The sequence below is a fragment of the Perca flavescens genome, unplaced genomic scaffold (genome assembly GCF_004354835.1).
Source record: "Perca flavescens isolate YP-PL-M2 unplaced genomic scaffold, PFLA_1.0 EPR50_1.1_unplaced_scaf_15, whole genome shotgun sequence".
NCBI lineage: Eukaryota > Metazoa > Chordata > Actinopteri > Perciformes > Percidae > Perca > Perca flavescens.
The window spans coordinates 33,349-49,898 of NW_021166570.1; the positions used below are offsets into that span (position 1 = coordinate 33,349).

Sequence of the window (16,550 nt, forward strand, 5' to 3'; positions counted from 1 at the left end):
TATTTCTGTTTACAATTTAATGTAATGTAGGCCTAACAATATTTCGGTTTACATATTCTGGTATGTTTTGCACATTCAGGATGTATAGTTTCATGTATCCAAGTTATTTAGTATTACAGCACTGCAGAATATTTGGAAAAGCTATGAATTAAATAGCCTACATGGCTTTAATAGAAAACATGTATTTGACGCATCGTGATGCATCGAGATATCGAATCGAACTGAATTGCTGATGTGATAATCTTAATCGAATCGGGCGATCAGTGAAGATTCACACCTCTATTTGGAACCCACGATCAGATTTGAAACCAAAATCCTCCAAATGATTCCAACGGTTAGTAATCGGTTCCTCGATGCCCAAACCCCCCTAGCAGCGAAGCAGTAAATGTAAATCTCCCCTCGGCGGGCGTGCGTCTCTCAGGCGTAGAAGATGAGCTCGGGGATCTGGCCTCCCTGCACACCGGTGCCGTTGGTGCTGTCCGACGAGCACTGGAACTGGAAGGTCACCTTCCCGCACTGCACCTCCGTCATGCCCTCCTGTCCGAAGTAGCTCAGCTCGTTGCCGTCCAGCACCACGCTGGCGGTGTAGAACGTGTCGGGCTCGATCTGCACGGGGTAGTCGAAGGACACGGGGAACGTGCTGCTGGAGCCGTCCGAGAAGTACTTGATGACGCGCTGCGCCATCGACGAGCCCTGGCGCTTCAGCTCGATCTTGGCGCTGTACTCTGCCGAGCCGCAGCTGGAGCCGTACAGGCCGAATCCGGCGATGAAGACGCGCTTGTCCACGGCGAACTGGATGCTGTCGCAGCGGCCTCGGTAGCGCCACTGGTTGCTGCGGTAGGCGCACGACTGGAAGCGGTGGCAGCGCTGCGGCGCGAGGCCCTTGCGCGGCTTGGTGCAGAACAGCAGCTCGGGCTTGTTGGCGGCGGTGTACCACAGGAAGATGTCGTTGGTCTCGTTGAGCGTGAGCACGCCGGACTGCGCCGCGCCGTTGGCGAAGTCCTCCAGCAGCATGGCGGGGACTCGGATCAGGTAGATGGCCTTGCCGAGAGCCAGGCGCTTGTTCTCGATCGTCGGAGCCAGGTCCCGCCGCTGGCACTCGGCCTCGGCCCAGCTCAGCGCCGCCTCGAACACGACCATCTCCTTGGCGTTGAGCGTCTCGCGGCGCAGGATGCTCTCCAAGGTCTGCGCGTCGATGTCGCAGAAGCCCTCGGAGCGCAAGGCGAGCTCGGCCTGCGCGTCGATCACCTCCCAGCAGCGCTGCGTGAGGTCGGGCTCCTCGAACAGGCAGCTCTGCAAGGCAAGGCAGCTTTATTTGTAGAGCGCATTTCAGCAACAGGGCAAATCAAAGTGCTTTAGATAAAACTTTAAAGAGCAGTTAGAAAACGATTAAAAACAAATTAAAAACATTAAAAAGACAAGAATAAAAGTTACAGTGCAGTACAAGAATGTAAAGAACAGAGAGATAAAATACGCGAATAAAAGTTACAGTGCAGTATAAGAAATGACTGTTATTTATTTTTCAATGCGATCGTCACCACAAGGCTAAGTTATTTTCTTCGGCAAACTTTTGTCAAAACCAGGGAACCGACTCGCGGACCGTCTCTTAAAGCGCAACTGTCGCGTTTTTTTGGTGTTTTTGTGAATGTACGTGAGTCAAACTTTAGTTTAAAAGAATATTTTAGGACCGAATCGCCACTTTAAAGATTCCCCGTATTCTTGTTTTTTGGGTCAGATGGCCTTTTGAATGGGAGTGCTAGGGGCCCTCTCATGCTAGTCTCAAAATAGCTATTTTCTAAATACTAAGAAGGCTCGACACAACATGAAACTATGCTTCGAGTATCACCGGGGGCTCTACACCTTACCGACAGTATTGACAACATTCTTTGTGAAATCGATTGTTTTTGGCTGATAAAAGGGCTGCGGCCAGAAACAACAAGAGCTACGGGGAGTTGCTCAAAAACTTTTTTTAGTAAACTCTGGGTACACAAACAACGTTGTCAATGCTTGCGTTAAGGTGTAGAGCTCCTGGTGATACTTGGAGCAAAGTCTCATGTTGTGTCGAGCCTTCTTAGCGTTTTAAAAATAGCTATTTTGAGGCTAGCATAGCAGTGCCCCCTATCACTCCCATTCAAAAAGCCATTTGACCCAAAAACGAAATTACGGTAAATCTTAAAAGTGGCGCTTCAGTCCTAAAAATGCTTTTTAAAACGAAAGTTTGACTCGGGAACGTTCACAAAAAGACCCTATAGGTTGCATTTTGGCGAGAGTTGCGCTTTAATAGTCAGGAAACGTGCTAATAATTTCGTAGACTATTTTTTATTTGTTTTTAATTTAATTGTCCCGCAGACTGTGTCTGTTCAATTGTAATCGTTTAGTAGGGCTGAAAGAAAAAAAAAAATCGATTTGATTTAAAAATCAAGTTGGTAGGTCAAATCGATTCATATTTTCTCCCCCTCTTCAGTATAGCGTACATACATTTTGCATTCGCCAAATCTTCCTTCAGGGTTTCCGTAGCCCTCTCCCCTCTCCCCCCCCTCCTCTTGCTCTTGAGGGAATTACTGTATTTGTTGGGGTTTTGGAATTTAGAGAGTGTGGTCTAGACCCACTCTATCTGTAAAGTGTCTCGAGATAACTCTGTTATGATTTGATACTATAAATAAAATTGAATTGAAAAAATTGAATTTAAAGCCAAGACGTGCGGCTGAGTGGCAGAAGTGTTGCCTTCTTCGAAAAGAAAACCGCTCTAGTGGCGTTAGCGCTAGCACCCCGTTTTGCAAATCAAACAAACTCTTCAACAAAGCTTTTCAAACAGTGTACCGTATGAGAAGAGACGGGGCGAGGTGGAAAGCCATAACGGAGGCAATTACCCTCTACATAGCTACGGATATGCTGCCAGTTTACTCTGTTGAGAAGAGAGGGTTTTGTTGTTGTTGATGATAGGCACAGTGGCTTTTCAGTTACATAAAGGGTTTGCCTTTGCAATGTTATTTATGTAGATGCACTTTAATTAAATAAAATAAATAAAATATTTTTACAGTTCGCAGTTATTTTGTTTTAATTGGAAGGGGGGGGGGGAATCAAATCGTAAATCGAGTTTTAAAAAAAAAATAAAAATAAAAATCGCAGCTCTGTTGTTTAGACTCTCGGCCTACCTGCGACAGCAGGACGCAGGCGTTCTTGGCGCTAAGGCTCGTCTCCAGGAAGTTGACGCAGGCCCGGGCCAGGTGAGGCACGATGTACTTCTTGGCGGCGTAGAGGGTGGCGAGCACCGTGTCGGCGCACAGGTCGATCTCGTCACAGTAGATGTACCTGGAAGATAATAGGGGGCGGGATTAGTGCCTTCACTTCAGAAAAGTATTTAAAAGTATTGTAAAAAGTATTAGGGGACCACTAAGGTCTATATAAAAGAGACTTCAGATACAGTATTAGGGGACCACTAAGGTCTATATAAAAGAGACTTCAGATACAGTATTAGGGGACCACTAAGGTCTATATAAAAGAGACTTCAGATACAGTATTAGGGGACCACTAAGGGGACCACTAAGGTCTATATAAAAGAGACTTCAGATACAGTATTAGGGGACCACTAAGGTCTATATAAAAGAGACTTCAGATACAGTATTAGATGACCACTAAGGTCTATATAAAAGAGACTTCAGATACAGTATTAGGGGACCACTAAGGTCTATATAAAAGAGACTTCAGATACAGTATTAGGGGACCACTAAGGCCTATATAAAAGAGACTTCAGATACAGTATTAGAGGACCACTAAGGTCTATATAAAAGAGACTTCAGATACAGTATTAGGGGACCACTAAGGTCTATATAAAAGAGACTTCAGATACAGTATTAGGGGACCAGTAAGGTCTATATAAAAGCATCCAAAGAGCACCATGTCATGGGAAGTTTAACAAAAAAACCTCTGCAAACCCTTGGTGTTCTCTCAATGAGCTTCATGAGGTAGTCACCTGAAATGGTTTTACCTTCACAGGTGTGCTTTGTCAGGGTTAATTAGTGGAATTATTTCCCTTATTAATAAAAAATCAAAGGGTGGCTACTTTGAAGAATCTAAAATATAAGACATGTTTTCAGTTATTTCACACTTTTTTGTTAAGTACATAATTCCATATGTGTTCATTCATAGTTTTGATGCCTTCAGTGAGAATCTACAATGTAAATAGTCATGAAAATAAAGAGGAAACACATTGAATGAGAAAGCGTGTCCAAACCTTTGGCCTGTACTGTAAATATGTTTTTAATAAAATACAAAAACCCTACTTGGTTCTAGTCTCAGACTGTCTTATTTGTTTCATTATACTAAACTCTGAAAACCTCTACCCCCCCTGCAGCAAAAAGGAAACTTCCCCGACAAACCGACGTACTTCAACATGGCCAGGAACGAGGGAGGCTCCACGTCAGGGATCCGGATCTCTTCCTGGTCCTCGGCCAGCTCTCCGTAAAACATGGCGTGGAACACGGAGCTGCCGACAGCCAGGACGTACTGTCGGAGCAGAGGAACAACGTCAGGGACAAGAACTCCACGTACAGACATCACACGAGACTCACTCACACGTTACTTTTGATTTCTGGATGTATTTGCGAAATGCACATTTAGATATTTCAGTCCTTGGTAGAGCTGGGCGATTTGTTTCCCTAGAAAAAAAACAGCAATTTTTTTTATAAAAAACTCTATTTACGATTCGATCCCCCCCCTTTAAAACAAAATAACTGCGAACTGTAAATGTATTTAAAAAATATATATTTATTGTATTTAATTAAAGTGCATCAACATAAACAAAATTGCAAAGGCAAACCCTTCCTCTAACTGAAAAGTCAGTGTGCAACAAGAGATTGTTAAACATCCAAATTATTTATACTGTATTTGGATTGAAATTTTTTTTTGAAAATATGAATCGATTTGACCTACCAACTCGATTTTTAAATCAAAACGATTTTTTTCCCAGCCCTAGTCCTTGGCCTGATTTTTATGACTGAAATGTATTCATTTTGAATACAGATACACGACAGATCAGCAATCACATCGCTATTGGCTGATTTTTCAGCCTCTTTGCGCTCGTTTGAGTTAAACGAAAAAGGAAAACCTTCTTTGATTAAACTTTGGTCTCGGATGTTGGAGAGGCTCCCCCCCCCCCCAACACACACACAGCTGCACACAGTCCCAACCTGTCAAATGCACCTCTGGCTACATCCACACTGTTACGTTTTGGTTTAAAACCGAATGTCTTTTTGCTACGTTTACGCCTCGCGTCCACACTACTACAGCGTTTCCAAGCCTCTGAACAGGGACGTTTTGTGACCCCAAAAAGAGACACAAAACACACAAAAGACACACATAAAAGTAGGGTTGGGTACCGAAACCCGGTTCCACTATGGAACTGGTTCCTACGCAAACGGTAGTATTCGGCCCGGATTAGAACGCAAATTTCTGTTCCTCATTTCGGTCCCCTCTGGGCTCACCAAAACAGACATAAAAGCATATTAACCATTCACTGACTGCACGTGATCGCTAGTAAACATATTACGCTTGCTCTGCTAGTCTATCGTTCAGGACCAGACCCTGTAGCCTGGTGGTGGGGGGGCAGGACAGCCTCCCCAAATTGTCTGCCCTTTCAAACTCCTACCTGTGTGTGTACAGACCTCTTGGACACCGTCTGAGAGTTTTCTCCTGTGCAGGACATGCCATAAGTCAGGAGAGGTGTAGTATTTTGCAGAGAAGGTACTATGGTAATTGTTCTGCAAAAGAGCTGCTAAAGTTTGAAGCTGGTTGGAATACCAACTCAACAACATTTATTTTGTTGTTACTTGTTAATAGTGTAACTGTTCTTTGTTAAATTATTGTAGTTACAGTACAGGCCAAAAGTTTGGACACACCTTCTCATTCAAATGCATTTCCTTTTTATTTTCATGACTATTTACATTGTAGATTCTCACTGAAGGCATCAAAACTATGAATGAACACATATGGAATTATGTACTTAACAAAAGTGTGAAATAACTGAAAACATGTCTTATATTTTAGATTCTTCAAAGTAGCCACCCTTTTTTTTTTTTTTTGATAACTCTGCAAACCCTTGGTGTTCTCTCAATGAGCTTCATGAGGTAGTCACCTGAAATGGTTTTACCTTCACAGGTGTGCTTTGTCAGGGTTCATTAGTGGAATTATTTCCCTTATTAATAAAAAAGCAAAGGGTGGCTACTTTGAAGAATCTAAAATATAAGACATGTTTTCAGTTATTTCACACTTTTGTGTTAAGTACATAATTCCATATGTGTTCATTCATAGTTTTGATGCCTTCAGTGAGAATCTACAATGTAAATAGTCATGAAAATAAAGAAACACATTGAATGAGAAGGTGTGTCCAAACTTTTGGCCTGTACTGTATTGTTAATACTGTATTAATCATTTTCAATAAAAAAAAAAAAAAAAAAAGCCTTTCTTTTATGTCATTTTCCAGTTTTTCAAGAATCGGTTTAGAAATTAGAATCGTTTTAAAAGTACCGGTTTGGCATCGGAATCGTAAAAATCCAAACAGTACCCAAACCCTACATAAAAAAGACACAATACAAACAAAAAGCAGTGTTTCCCACACATAGACTAATGTGTGGCGGTGCACGGCACTATCAAGACCGGCCGCCGCATATTGCGTTTCGTTATTTATTTTTTTTAAACGCTATTTAAAAACACGTTGAGCTGCATTTCCTTTCCCTGCTCTCCTCCGTCTCTCTGTCACTTGCGTCTCACACGCAGACGTTTGTTTTACTATCTTTGTGGGCACCCATCATTGACATAATGCATTCCCTAGCCCCTTACCCTAACCTTAACCCTTACCTTAACCTTAACCCTTACCCTCACCTTAACCATCACAACTAAATACCTAACCTTAACCCTTACCCTAACCTTAACCCTTACCCTCACCTTAACCATCACAACTAAATACCTAACCTTAACCCTTACCCTAACCTTAACCATCACAACTAAATGCCTAACCTTAACCCTTACCCTAACCTTAACCCTTACCCTAACCTTAACCATCACAACTAAATACCTAACCTTAACCCTTACCCTCACCTTAACCATCACAACTAAATGTCTAACCTTAACCCTTACCCTAACCTTAACCCTTACCCTAACCTTAACCATCAAAACTAAATACCTAACCTTAACCCTTACCATCACCTTAACCATCACAACTAAATACCTAACCTTAACCCTTACCCTAACCTTAACCATCACAACTAAATGCCTAACCTTAACCCTTACCCTAACCTTAACCATCGCAACTAAATGCCTAACCTTAACCCTTACCCTAACCTTAACCATCGCAACTAAATGCCTAACCTTAAACCTTACCCAAACCTAACCTTAACCATCGCAACTAAATGCCTAACCTTAACCCTTACCCAAACCTAACCTTAACCATCACAACTAAATGCCTAACCTTAACCATCACAACTAAATGCCTAACCTTAACCCTTACCCTAACCTTAACCATCGCAACTAAATGCCTAACCTTAAACCTTACCCAAACCTAACCTTAACCATCACAACTAAATGCCTAACCTTAACCATCGCAACTAAATGCCTAACCTTAACCCTTACCCTAACCTTAACCATCGCAACTAAATGCCTAACCTTAAACCTTACCCAAACCTAACCTTAACCATCACAACTAAATGCCTAACCTTAAACCTTACCCAAACCTAACCTTAACCATCACAACTAAATGCCTAACCTTAACCCTTACCCTAACCATCACAACTAAATGCCTAACCTTAACCCTTACCCTAACCATCACAACTAAATGCCTAACCTTAACCCTTACCCTCACCCAGTCAAGCCTTAACTGCCTGTTAAGTGCTAAACAGCTTCCCGTCTCTATTATATACTGTCTATGATCTCCACCCTTTTCCTCTATTCATGCCCAGCGCCATTTATTTTAACTACTTTCTCAACTAAAGCTGCCTGTATCTACATGCTCCAAGTTTGATAAACTTTGCCTCCATTTTTTTTTTAGCCGCGTTACCACAGATTTCGACAAAGACCCGCCCTACTTTGCATCCGATTGGCTAGAACTCGTTTTCATTGGTTGGTGGAAGTTCGATGATTGGTTAAATCCATAGACAGTATGGTTAATATAAATCCAGCGCAGCAAAACAAATCCCATGTGGACTTATTTATTTTTCTAAAATAGTCATACGCCAGAAATCGGGCACCAGGCCGGAGTACTTACACCCCCCCCTCTCCCCCCTTTAACATTTTCTCATCGAATCTACACGATTCATGTAGGTCACCTATTTTGGTTTCAAAACGACGAAATTCGAAATTCACAAGTTCACAAAAGGTTGGTATTAGGGCTGGACCCGAATATTCGTTCGGTGGGTTGGTATTCGATTTGAAAATTTGACATTCGAATATTCGGTTTTATTTTATTTTATTTTGGTTAATTTATTTTCTGCATCTATCTCTCGTTCACACTCCAGTCCATCTGGTGGCGGTAACGCACATTTAAGTTGGTTTGCCAACCGCCAATAAACTACGAAGAAGAAGAAGAAGAAGAAGAAAGAAGAAGAAGAAGATGCTGTCGCGCCCACTTCAGAGAAGCTAGCGGCGATAACGAGTGCGGAAATGGAAAACTGTTTCGCGTTTTTCCGTTGTGATTCGGCCAGAAACGTCAACATCATGAGGCGAAGAGATGGTTTTGGAACATAAAGCTCGGATATTACATTTCCTCGGACTCTTGGGGGATTTATGAAAATCAAGTTTTGGTCCAAATACCACTTTGTTGCTGACAGGACAACGACAACAGGTGTTCTATGCTCTCTCGGCGGCGCAGATTACCGCTGAGTTGTTTTATTTTCTGTCGCTCTGTAACAGTTGTGTACATGGCTGTATATTTTAAAGACTTAATGCTTTAAAGTTGTAAAAACGCTCACGAGAGGAAGTTTTATCGAGTCACAAAGTGTCCTGTTGACGGGACGGAGATCCTCGAGAGGTTCAAAGTTTATTAATTCTGAACGCGTCTGGCCTGTCTGTCTGTACTGCACCAAATACAACACTGCTGCTCTCCCTCGTGAAGTCGTTTGGATGAAAGGTTCTCAAAATAATCAAAATGCAAACAGACAGACAGACAGACAGACAGACAGACAGACAGACAGACAGACAGACAGACAGACAGACAGACAGACAGACAGACAGACAGACACGTAGAGATTCCTGCCTTTATTAGAGATGATAATGTGTTCCCAAGCTTCCAATATTCGATGTTCATTACTACCGAAGCTTCGAAGCTCAAAAAATGGTATTCGGACCAGCCCTAGTTGGTATCTATCTCCTGAACAGCCTTTACACAATCGCACATTAAAAAAAAGTGCTATAAAACTATTTTATATTCTCAACACAATGTTGTCAGTGTGTTGGCGCAACCCTTCGCAAACAAGCGATTGCTGCAACATTGCAGATTTCTAATCTGTGGGAAACGCTGCGAAAAAGAGACCCAAAGAGACGCAAAAAGACACACAAAACAAACAAACATTGGAAACACTGCTGTTCCATATTTTTGGTTTGAGAACTCTGGGGGTTGCCTTCAATGCTTTTGAGTCTGGACGGGATCTTTTGCGTCTCAAAGCGCAGCTTGAAAATGAAGACGTAGTAGTGTAGCCGTAGCCTCGGGCCAGTCGCTGCATGGCAGAGAGCGCCTGAGGTGCGTTTTTTTTTTTTACCTTGTGTCCCGGTACTCGCTGCGTCCCGCCAGGCGGCCCGACCACGAAGTGAACATCCGCCATCATCTCATTGTTGAACATGACTGAATTCCTGCAAGGACACGACATTGCACGACGGTTTAATCTTACACGTAAACACAAAAAACTATTTTTTTTATTTTATTTAACCAGATTAGTCTCATTAAAAGATATAAAATCTCTTTTTCAAGAGAGACCTGGCCAAGATAGCAGAACAAGTATGTTACATAAAAACATAAAAGTTAAACTTAAAGAAGACAGCCGATGAGGAGAACTACACAGTGATTATTGCTTTCATTATATTTCACATCGCACGATATCTGTTTCTCCTGTAACATCGGTGGTGGCATCTCTCCGCCGGTATTGCCGTACGATGCGGTTACCTCGTCTGAGATCATTTCCTAGCTTCAGTGAGAAGCCTAGTTATCATTATGGCTTTTCCATGTTTTAATTTATTAAAAAAAAAAAGGTGAAAATATCAAACAAGGATAGGCTTATTATTACATTTTTAGATTACATTTTGTTTCATGTTTTCAAAGTCTGGCCCCCACAGTATCCGCTTAGAAAAATGCTGGCAGCAACAGATTTACAAAAGGTGACAAATGTCTGAGAAAGCCACAAAAAAAGTCTGACCAAAAACAAATAAACTCTCCATGTCTGGCCCTTGGTGTGATTCTCTTTTTCCAGTGTGGCCCTCTGGGAAAAATGAGTTTGACACCTCCCGATGTAGTTGATGAGCCCTGCCCTACGCCCTTTGCCTTTGGGAAATACGTAGGGCTGTGCGATTAATCAATCAATGTAATCGTGATTATGATTTCGACTCCCAACGATCACAAAAACAGAATAAATCGAGAAAAACAATTATTCAGCTCGTTACGTTTTGTAAAGTAAACTCTTATTTTCTCTTTGTGTTCTGAATGAAAAAATAAAGTTCAAATAGGAAAAGTATTAACGCAAATTTCACAGCTGTATGTGTTTTTTTTGCTGTTGATTTATTTAACTTTTCCCATTGTTTTTTAAACTTCAATAATTGCAACATCTTTCCAGAAGTCAACGAGTAATCGTGTTAAATTATCGCGATTTCAACATGGACCGAAATAAATCGTGATTATATTTTTTATCCATAATCGACCAGCCCTACAAAAAGGTGACAAATGTCTGAGAAAGCCACAAAAAAAGTCTGAACAAAAACAAATAACATCTCCATCTCTGGCCCTTGGTGTGATTCTCTTTTTCCAGCGTGGGCCTCTGGGAAACTGAGTTTGACACCTCCTGATGTAGTTTAAGAGCCCTGCCCTACGCCACCTTGCTTTTGGTAAATACGTTAGTTAGTTAGTTAGTTAGTTAGTTAGTTAGTTAGTTAGTTAGTTAGTTAGTTAGTTAGTTAGTTAGTTAGTTAGTTACAGGGTTCATACGCATTTTAACCATTAGTTTTTCATGACTTTTTGGCAAATTTCCATGACTGTGTGTTCCTGAAAATGTCAGTCGACATTATACAATAAGAATACAAATCTGTGTTAAAGTTTACCCTCAGAGGTTTAACTATAACATGAATGATAAGTAGGGTTGGGTACCGAAACTCGATGTAAACGAGACCGAACAAGAACGAAAATTTCGGTGCCTTATTTCTGTGCCTGACTTTACACTACACTTCGACAGCAGGTAACGTTAGCCTAGCTTTAGCTAGCAGCTGGATTAATCCCGGTTAAAGTGCTGGCAGCTAACGTTAAACAGTGTAAAGTGGGACTGGATTTCAACAGTGGGCTCTGCAGCGCAGCAGCTGCCCACGTTGGGAAAACACAGACGGTGCGTTCACTGAAACCGGTAACCTACAGCTTCACGGTGCATTCAAAGTTGTTGTAAAATACCCTTTTCCCACCTGGTGGTTGTTTTTGTCATTCAACAGCAATTTACCGGTGAAATAAGTTATTGTTTATTATAAGTTATAGTTATTACATTACTAATAAATCATTTATTTTGGCCATATGGCCGTAGTAATAAACAAGTTGTTCTTAAATGTCGCCGAATGTTGTTTAGTACCCTTTTTTTTTTTTTTTACTTTCTTAAAAAGTATCGGTTCAGGCCCCGGCACCGTTTAAAAAGTACCAATTTATCCCCGGTATCGCAAAAAACCCAAACGATACCCAACTCTAATGATAATGTATGTGGTTCATAGGGGGATTCTTCAGATCTCTCCCCGAATACAACGCTGAGGTTAAGACCACCTGAAAATACATTTATTAAATCACATACAAAATATAATTCCATGACTTTTCCAAAACCTTCCTGGGTCTTTTTATGTTTCCAAAACCTCTCTTTTTTTTTTTTTTTATTCTTCTTTCTTATTTTTTCCTTTATCATTTTGTGTTGGACCTTTAAATTATGAGGTTTGGATTATCATAACTGACAAGAAGACTTTTGTGTCTATGTGTGCATATGCTCTGACTTTAGTTTTTAACATATAGTTAACATTTGCAATGCAATGAACTGTCCTATTTCTTAAATACTAAAACAAAGATAAACAACAAATAAAAAGACAATTTTTTGTCTGCTTTCATGGCTTGTGGTGTGAACCCGAAACTGTATACTTCATATTCGGTGTAAATCATAAAATAAATATATGGCTCAAAAAACAACACAAAACCCCCTTATACATATCAAGCAGCAATAATACTGTACTTCATGATCCCCTGTTTTAATGCCTTCTCCATCCAGGAATAGCGGAAAATCTAAATTGTATAGACCTTACCTAAAGGACTATACAATGGGACAGTGAATCACAGCTTCCAGTTTCTCTCCAATAATAATAATCTATAGCTCTATTCTATGCTAATATTAAATCTACAGAAAAGTATGTACGTTTTAAGATTGGATCACTTACTCTGTGTTGAATTTTGAATAAGGAACAGAGAAAAATTGGTGTACTTCCGGACTCTGAATACAACAGTACGATACACTAAATATTGTCCACCGGGTTATTTGTAGTCTTAACAGTAGCACAAAGAATGGTGTCGCTATTAGGGGTGGGAATCACCAGAGGCCTCACGATACGATATCATCCCGATACTTATGTCACGATACGATATTATTGCAATTTTAAACATATTGCAATTTTCTGCGATATATTGCAATGTGTTACCTTTTTTTCCAACTTCAGATTTTTCCCCAATTTCAAATGATGTCCCGAAAGGACAATTTTGTCAACATCTGTTGTATCTAAAAAGATACATTTCTCTCTTTGTTCATCTCACTTCAGTTTTATTGGTGCAAAATGTGATTGTCAAGCAGACAAACTGACCAACACATATATCATAAAAGATCGATACTTGGCGTCTGTGTACCGATACAGTATTGCCACGAAAAATATCGCGATACTATGCTGTATCGATTTTTCCCCCCCCACCCCTAGTTGCTATGGTGTGAATGGCTGCTGTTCCAGTTTTTGTAGTTTACAACATGATAAACTACCAACAACTTGTCCCCTGAAAGCTTCAATGAACAATCAACATTAGAGATCATAAACCGCTTTTCACTGGCCCAAAGTATGTGGACACCCAAACGTTGCACTCATCTTCCAAAACCATGGGCATATAAATCTGTTGCTATAACAGCCTCCACGGTTTTGGTTTTTGGCTTCCCCCAAGATTTAAGAACCGGGCTCTGTGCACATCATCATGTTAAAAACGAAAAATGTTGCCAAAACCTTTCCAGGTCCTGGAATTTGCATTTCCATAACTCCATAACCCTGTAGTTGGTAAGTAATGGTTAGTTCCCACTGACCTCTCCCGGAGGGTGGGGTACAGGCCCTGCCAGCTGCAGCAGCCCTGCGTGGCGGCGGCGGTGTGGCTGTTGTTGTTGTTGTTGGCGAGGTTCTGCTGTTGGTACTGGTCCTGGATGGAGGAGGAGGAGGAGGTGCTGCTCGCTGAGGCGGAGGGGACCAGCTTCTTGGTGGGATACAGCTCTGCAGCCATATTATCTTACTGTCAGACGGCGGGCCGGGTCATGGCAGCTCCGGGGGCCGGCGCGCTCAACGGCTGCTGTCGGACCGGCCGAGTCTGGAGAGCCGAGGAAACAGACTTCTTTATTTTACTTTGATTTAGATTTTTAAAAAAGGCAAGGAAAGTTATCTACCGTATTTTTTGCGGACTATAAGTCGCATTTATTTAGATTATAAATACAAGAGTTATTCAACTACACAATAGGACACAGATCAACAGGCTGAATACGGTAGGTGTCCGGTATGTTACCGTAACACATGAAGAGTTATTCAACACAGAACAACTAGCTAGCAGGGCGTGGAGCGTGGAGGTATTAAAAGACGTGGAGACCTAACTGCACCGTGAACGAGCCCCTCCAGACTCCTTCCTCCAGCTCTGGCCATCTAGCTTTCAGATTAGCCGATTAGCTTTCTCTGATTTCTTCATTGCAGTAAGAGTCACCTTTTCTCCAGTCTCCCTCATAAGTTTCTCCCTCATTTCAAACTCTCTTTCTGCTGCTCGATTACCGTTTTCGGGGCTGCATATTTTACTACCTGCAGTTTGTTATCTCTTTTCTTTCTCAGTTGTCTTTAGCAGCAGCGTTCTAGTTGTCCCAAGCCTAGAGCGCCCTCTCACGGCTGTAGACGGTAATGTTTTCAGTATGAATTAACATGTAAAAACATGTTAAATTATATATATTTTGATATATAAGTCGCACCTGACTATAAGTCGCAGGACCAGCCAAAGTAGGACAAAAAAGTGCGACTTATAGTCCGGAAAATACGGTACAAATCAGTGTAATACATTGATGCCATCAACACAAAGTTTAGCAGCGCAATACTACTGATTTAGTTTGAAGTTCCCGTGACGTGATGTTTACAGTCTATTGTTCAGACTCAACCACACGGAGCTCTGAAGAAGACCTGTGGGTCTCTTAGCGTCCACTCTCTCTGTAAAATGCAGCGCAGCCTCAGGTTAGAACGGATGCGCTCTGCTGTCGACATGCTGCGTTTGTGCTCCGTGTATTTCTGCAGTAGATTCGGGTTTCCACCTCCGATGTAGAGCAGCGTACGGCCACTTCCCCAGCTAAACTCGTTGTCCCATTCAGACCCCCAAACAGGGCTCTGTGTCTGTCAGAAGCTCTGAGAGCTACAGCAATCACGTGAAACCAGACTATGGTGCAGGTGGATTTCTGAAATAGTGACTTTATTCTTGTAATAGCCTATTATAACATAATATATCACAGAGAACACAGATATACTGTATTTTGAATGTGCACAAAGTTTTGGACATTGCTCAAACACATCTGAAATATTACAGTCCAGGGGTTTATTAATAGGCCTACATTAACAACAAAAGAGCAAAACAGGAGGGAGGAGTAAATGATGCCTAGGCTACATGTGTGCTGACTCAGCTATAATGAGAAAAGTCCATCCAAAGGAGAATACATATTTGAAAGAAATACATAATGCCTGTTAGCCTTACTTCAATATATTCCATTATGTTTTTATATTTGGATTGTAATCTATTTTTCTCTTTACATAACGATATTTGCAGCATACATTGATTCAGAAAAAGGTAGAAATAGGTGCATAAAAATTCACCAGAATGCAGGAAATGAAGTGTTTAATGCTCAAATTTTTCAATAAATAATTTAAATTCTTTTTGGTGTTATTGGAATAAATAACACTTCAAAAAATCTTTTTTAGAATGAGGAGCCTATGATCACAATAATGAAGTTACTGTCTTTGTCTATGTCTGACCTGGGCTGGCACATGTTCATGTTAAAAATAGTGTGCGCGTGCACAAGCACTACGGTCACGCGCAAAGTGTCCCGGTTTCAGCTACCGGAAATCTGGTCACCCTATTTTAATACTTTAACTACATTTTCCTGATGATACTCACACACTTTCACTTAGTTATTTTCACTGTTGTATTCGTACTTTAACTGCAGTAAAGGATGTGAATACGTCTTCCACTCCTCATATTTAGATATTTAAGTTACGCTCTTGTTGAGCTAACTAAAGCTAGCCACACACACACACACACACACACACACACACACACACACACACACACACACACACACACACACACACACACACACACACACACACACACACACACACACACACACACACCGGCTGTTTGCCGAACGACACATTAATCAAACCCGACAAATACGTAATGAGCCAAAATAATATAGCATAATAATAAAAAGTCGGTTGGTAGACGTCCAAACCGCGGAGTATTCTTTTACGTCTTAACTTTAGCATGCTAGTTAGCCAGTTAGCTAGCTGACTCAATAAATCACCGTTTTTCCGAGTTAATTTCTCGGTTAACATTAACATGTTTGGATATTAACTCGGTTTCCACTTACTTTAGTGTTGCGTAGAAGCATTTATGGCCATTTCTTCTCTCCACGTTCAGCAGATTTTGAGTTGTTTTAACATCCAAGCGGCTCAGCTTTGTTTACAGTAGCTAGCTTCTTCTGCTACTGATGTTTACTTCTTCTCGTCTTCTTCTTCAGGGTTTTACGGCAGTTAGCTGCTGTTTACGGTAGTGACAACTCATTAAAGTCACAGCGCTGCCACCTGGAGGCCGGAAGCTGCAATTACACAAATACCTAATTAATTAATAGAAGAAAAATAATAAAATATATTTAAAATAAATACATAAAATACAATTAATGAGAAAAAATTAAAATAATTAAATAAAAGTAATACAAAAAAATAAAGTTAAAAAAAATTAAAAATAAAATACAATTACAATTATTTTTCTGAGCTTGACATTTTTAATTCATCTGTAA

General features: G+C 41.0%; 1 protein-coding gene across 3 annotated transcripts; it reads right to left on the minus strand.

Moving 5' to 3' along the window:
* Positions 1-9: 9 nt before the first annotated feature.
* Positions 10-16,244, minus strand: LOC114551549 (BTB/POZ domain-containing protein 3). Of its 3 annotated transcripts, none has more exons than XM_028572576.1 (6): positions 16,122-16,244; positions 13,545-13,819; positions 9,747-9,837; positions 4,388-4,506; positions 3,156-3,312; positions 418-1,293 (listed from the first exon to the last, which is right to left on the minus strand). In XM_028572576.1, the coding sequence occupies exons 2-6, from the start codon at positions 13,733-13,735 to the stop codon at positions 418-420; spliced, it is 1,434 nt and encodes a 477-aa protein (XP_028428377.1). In that variant the 5' UTR covers positions 13,736-13,819; positions 16,122-16,244. The 3 variants fall into 3 exon arrangements, with proteins under 3 accessions (XP_028428379.1, XP_028428377.1, XP_028428378.1); XM_028572577.1 differs by having other exon boundaries at positions 13,545-13,840; XM_028572578.1 differs by lacking the exon at positions 16,122-16,244 and having other exon boundaries at positions 10-1,293; positions 13,545-13,735.
* Between the last annotated feature and the right edge of the window lie 306 nt (positions 16,245-16,550).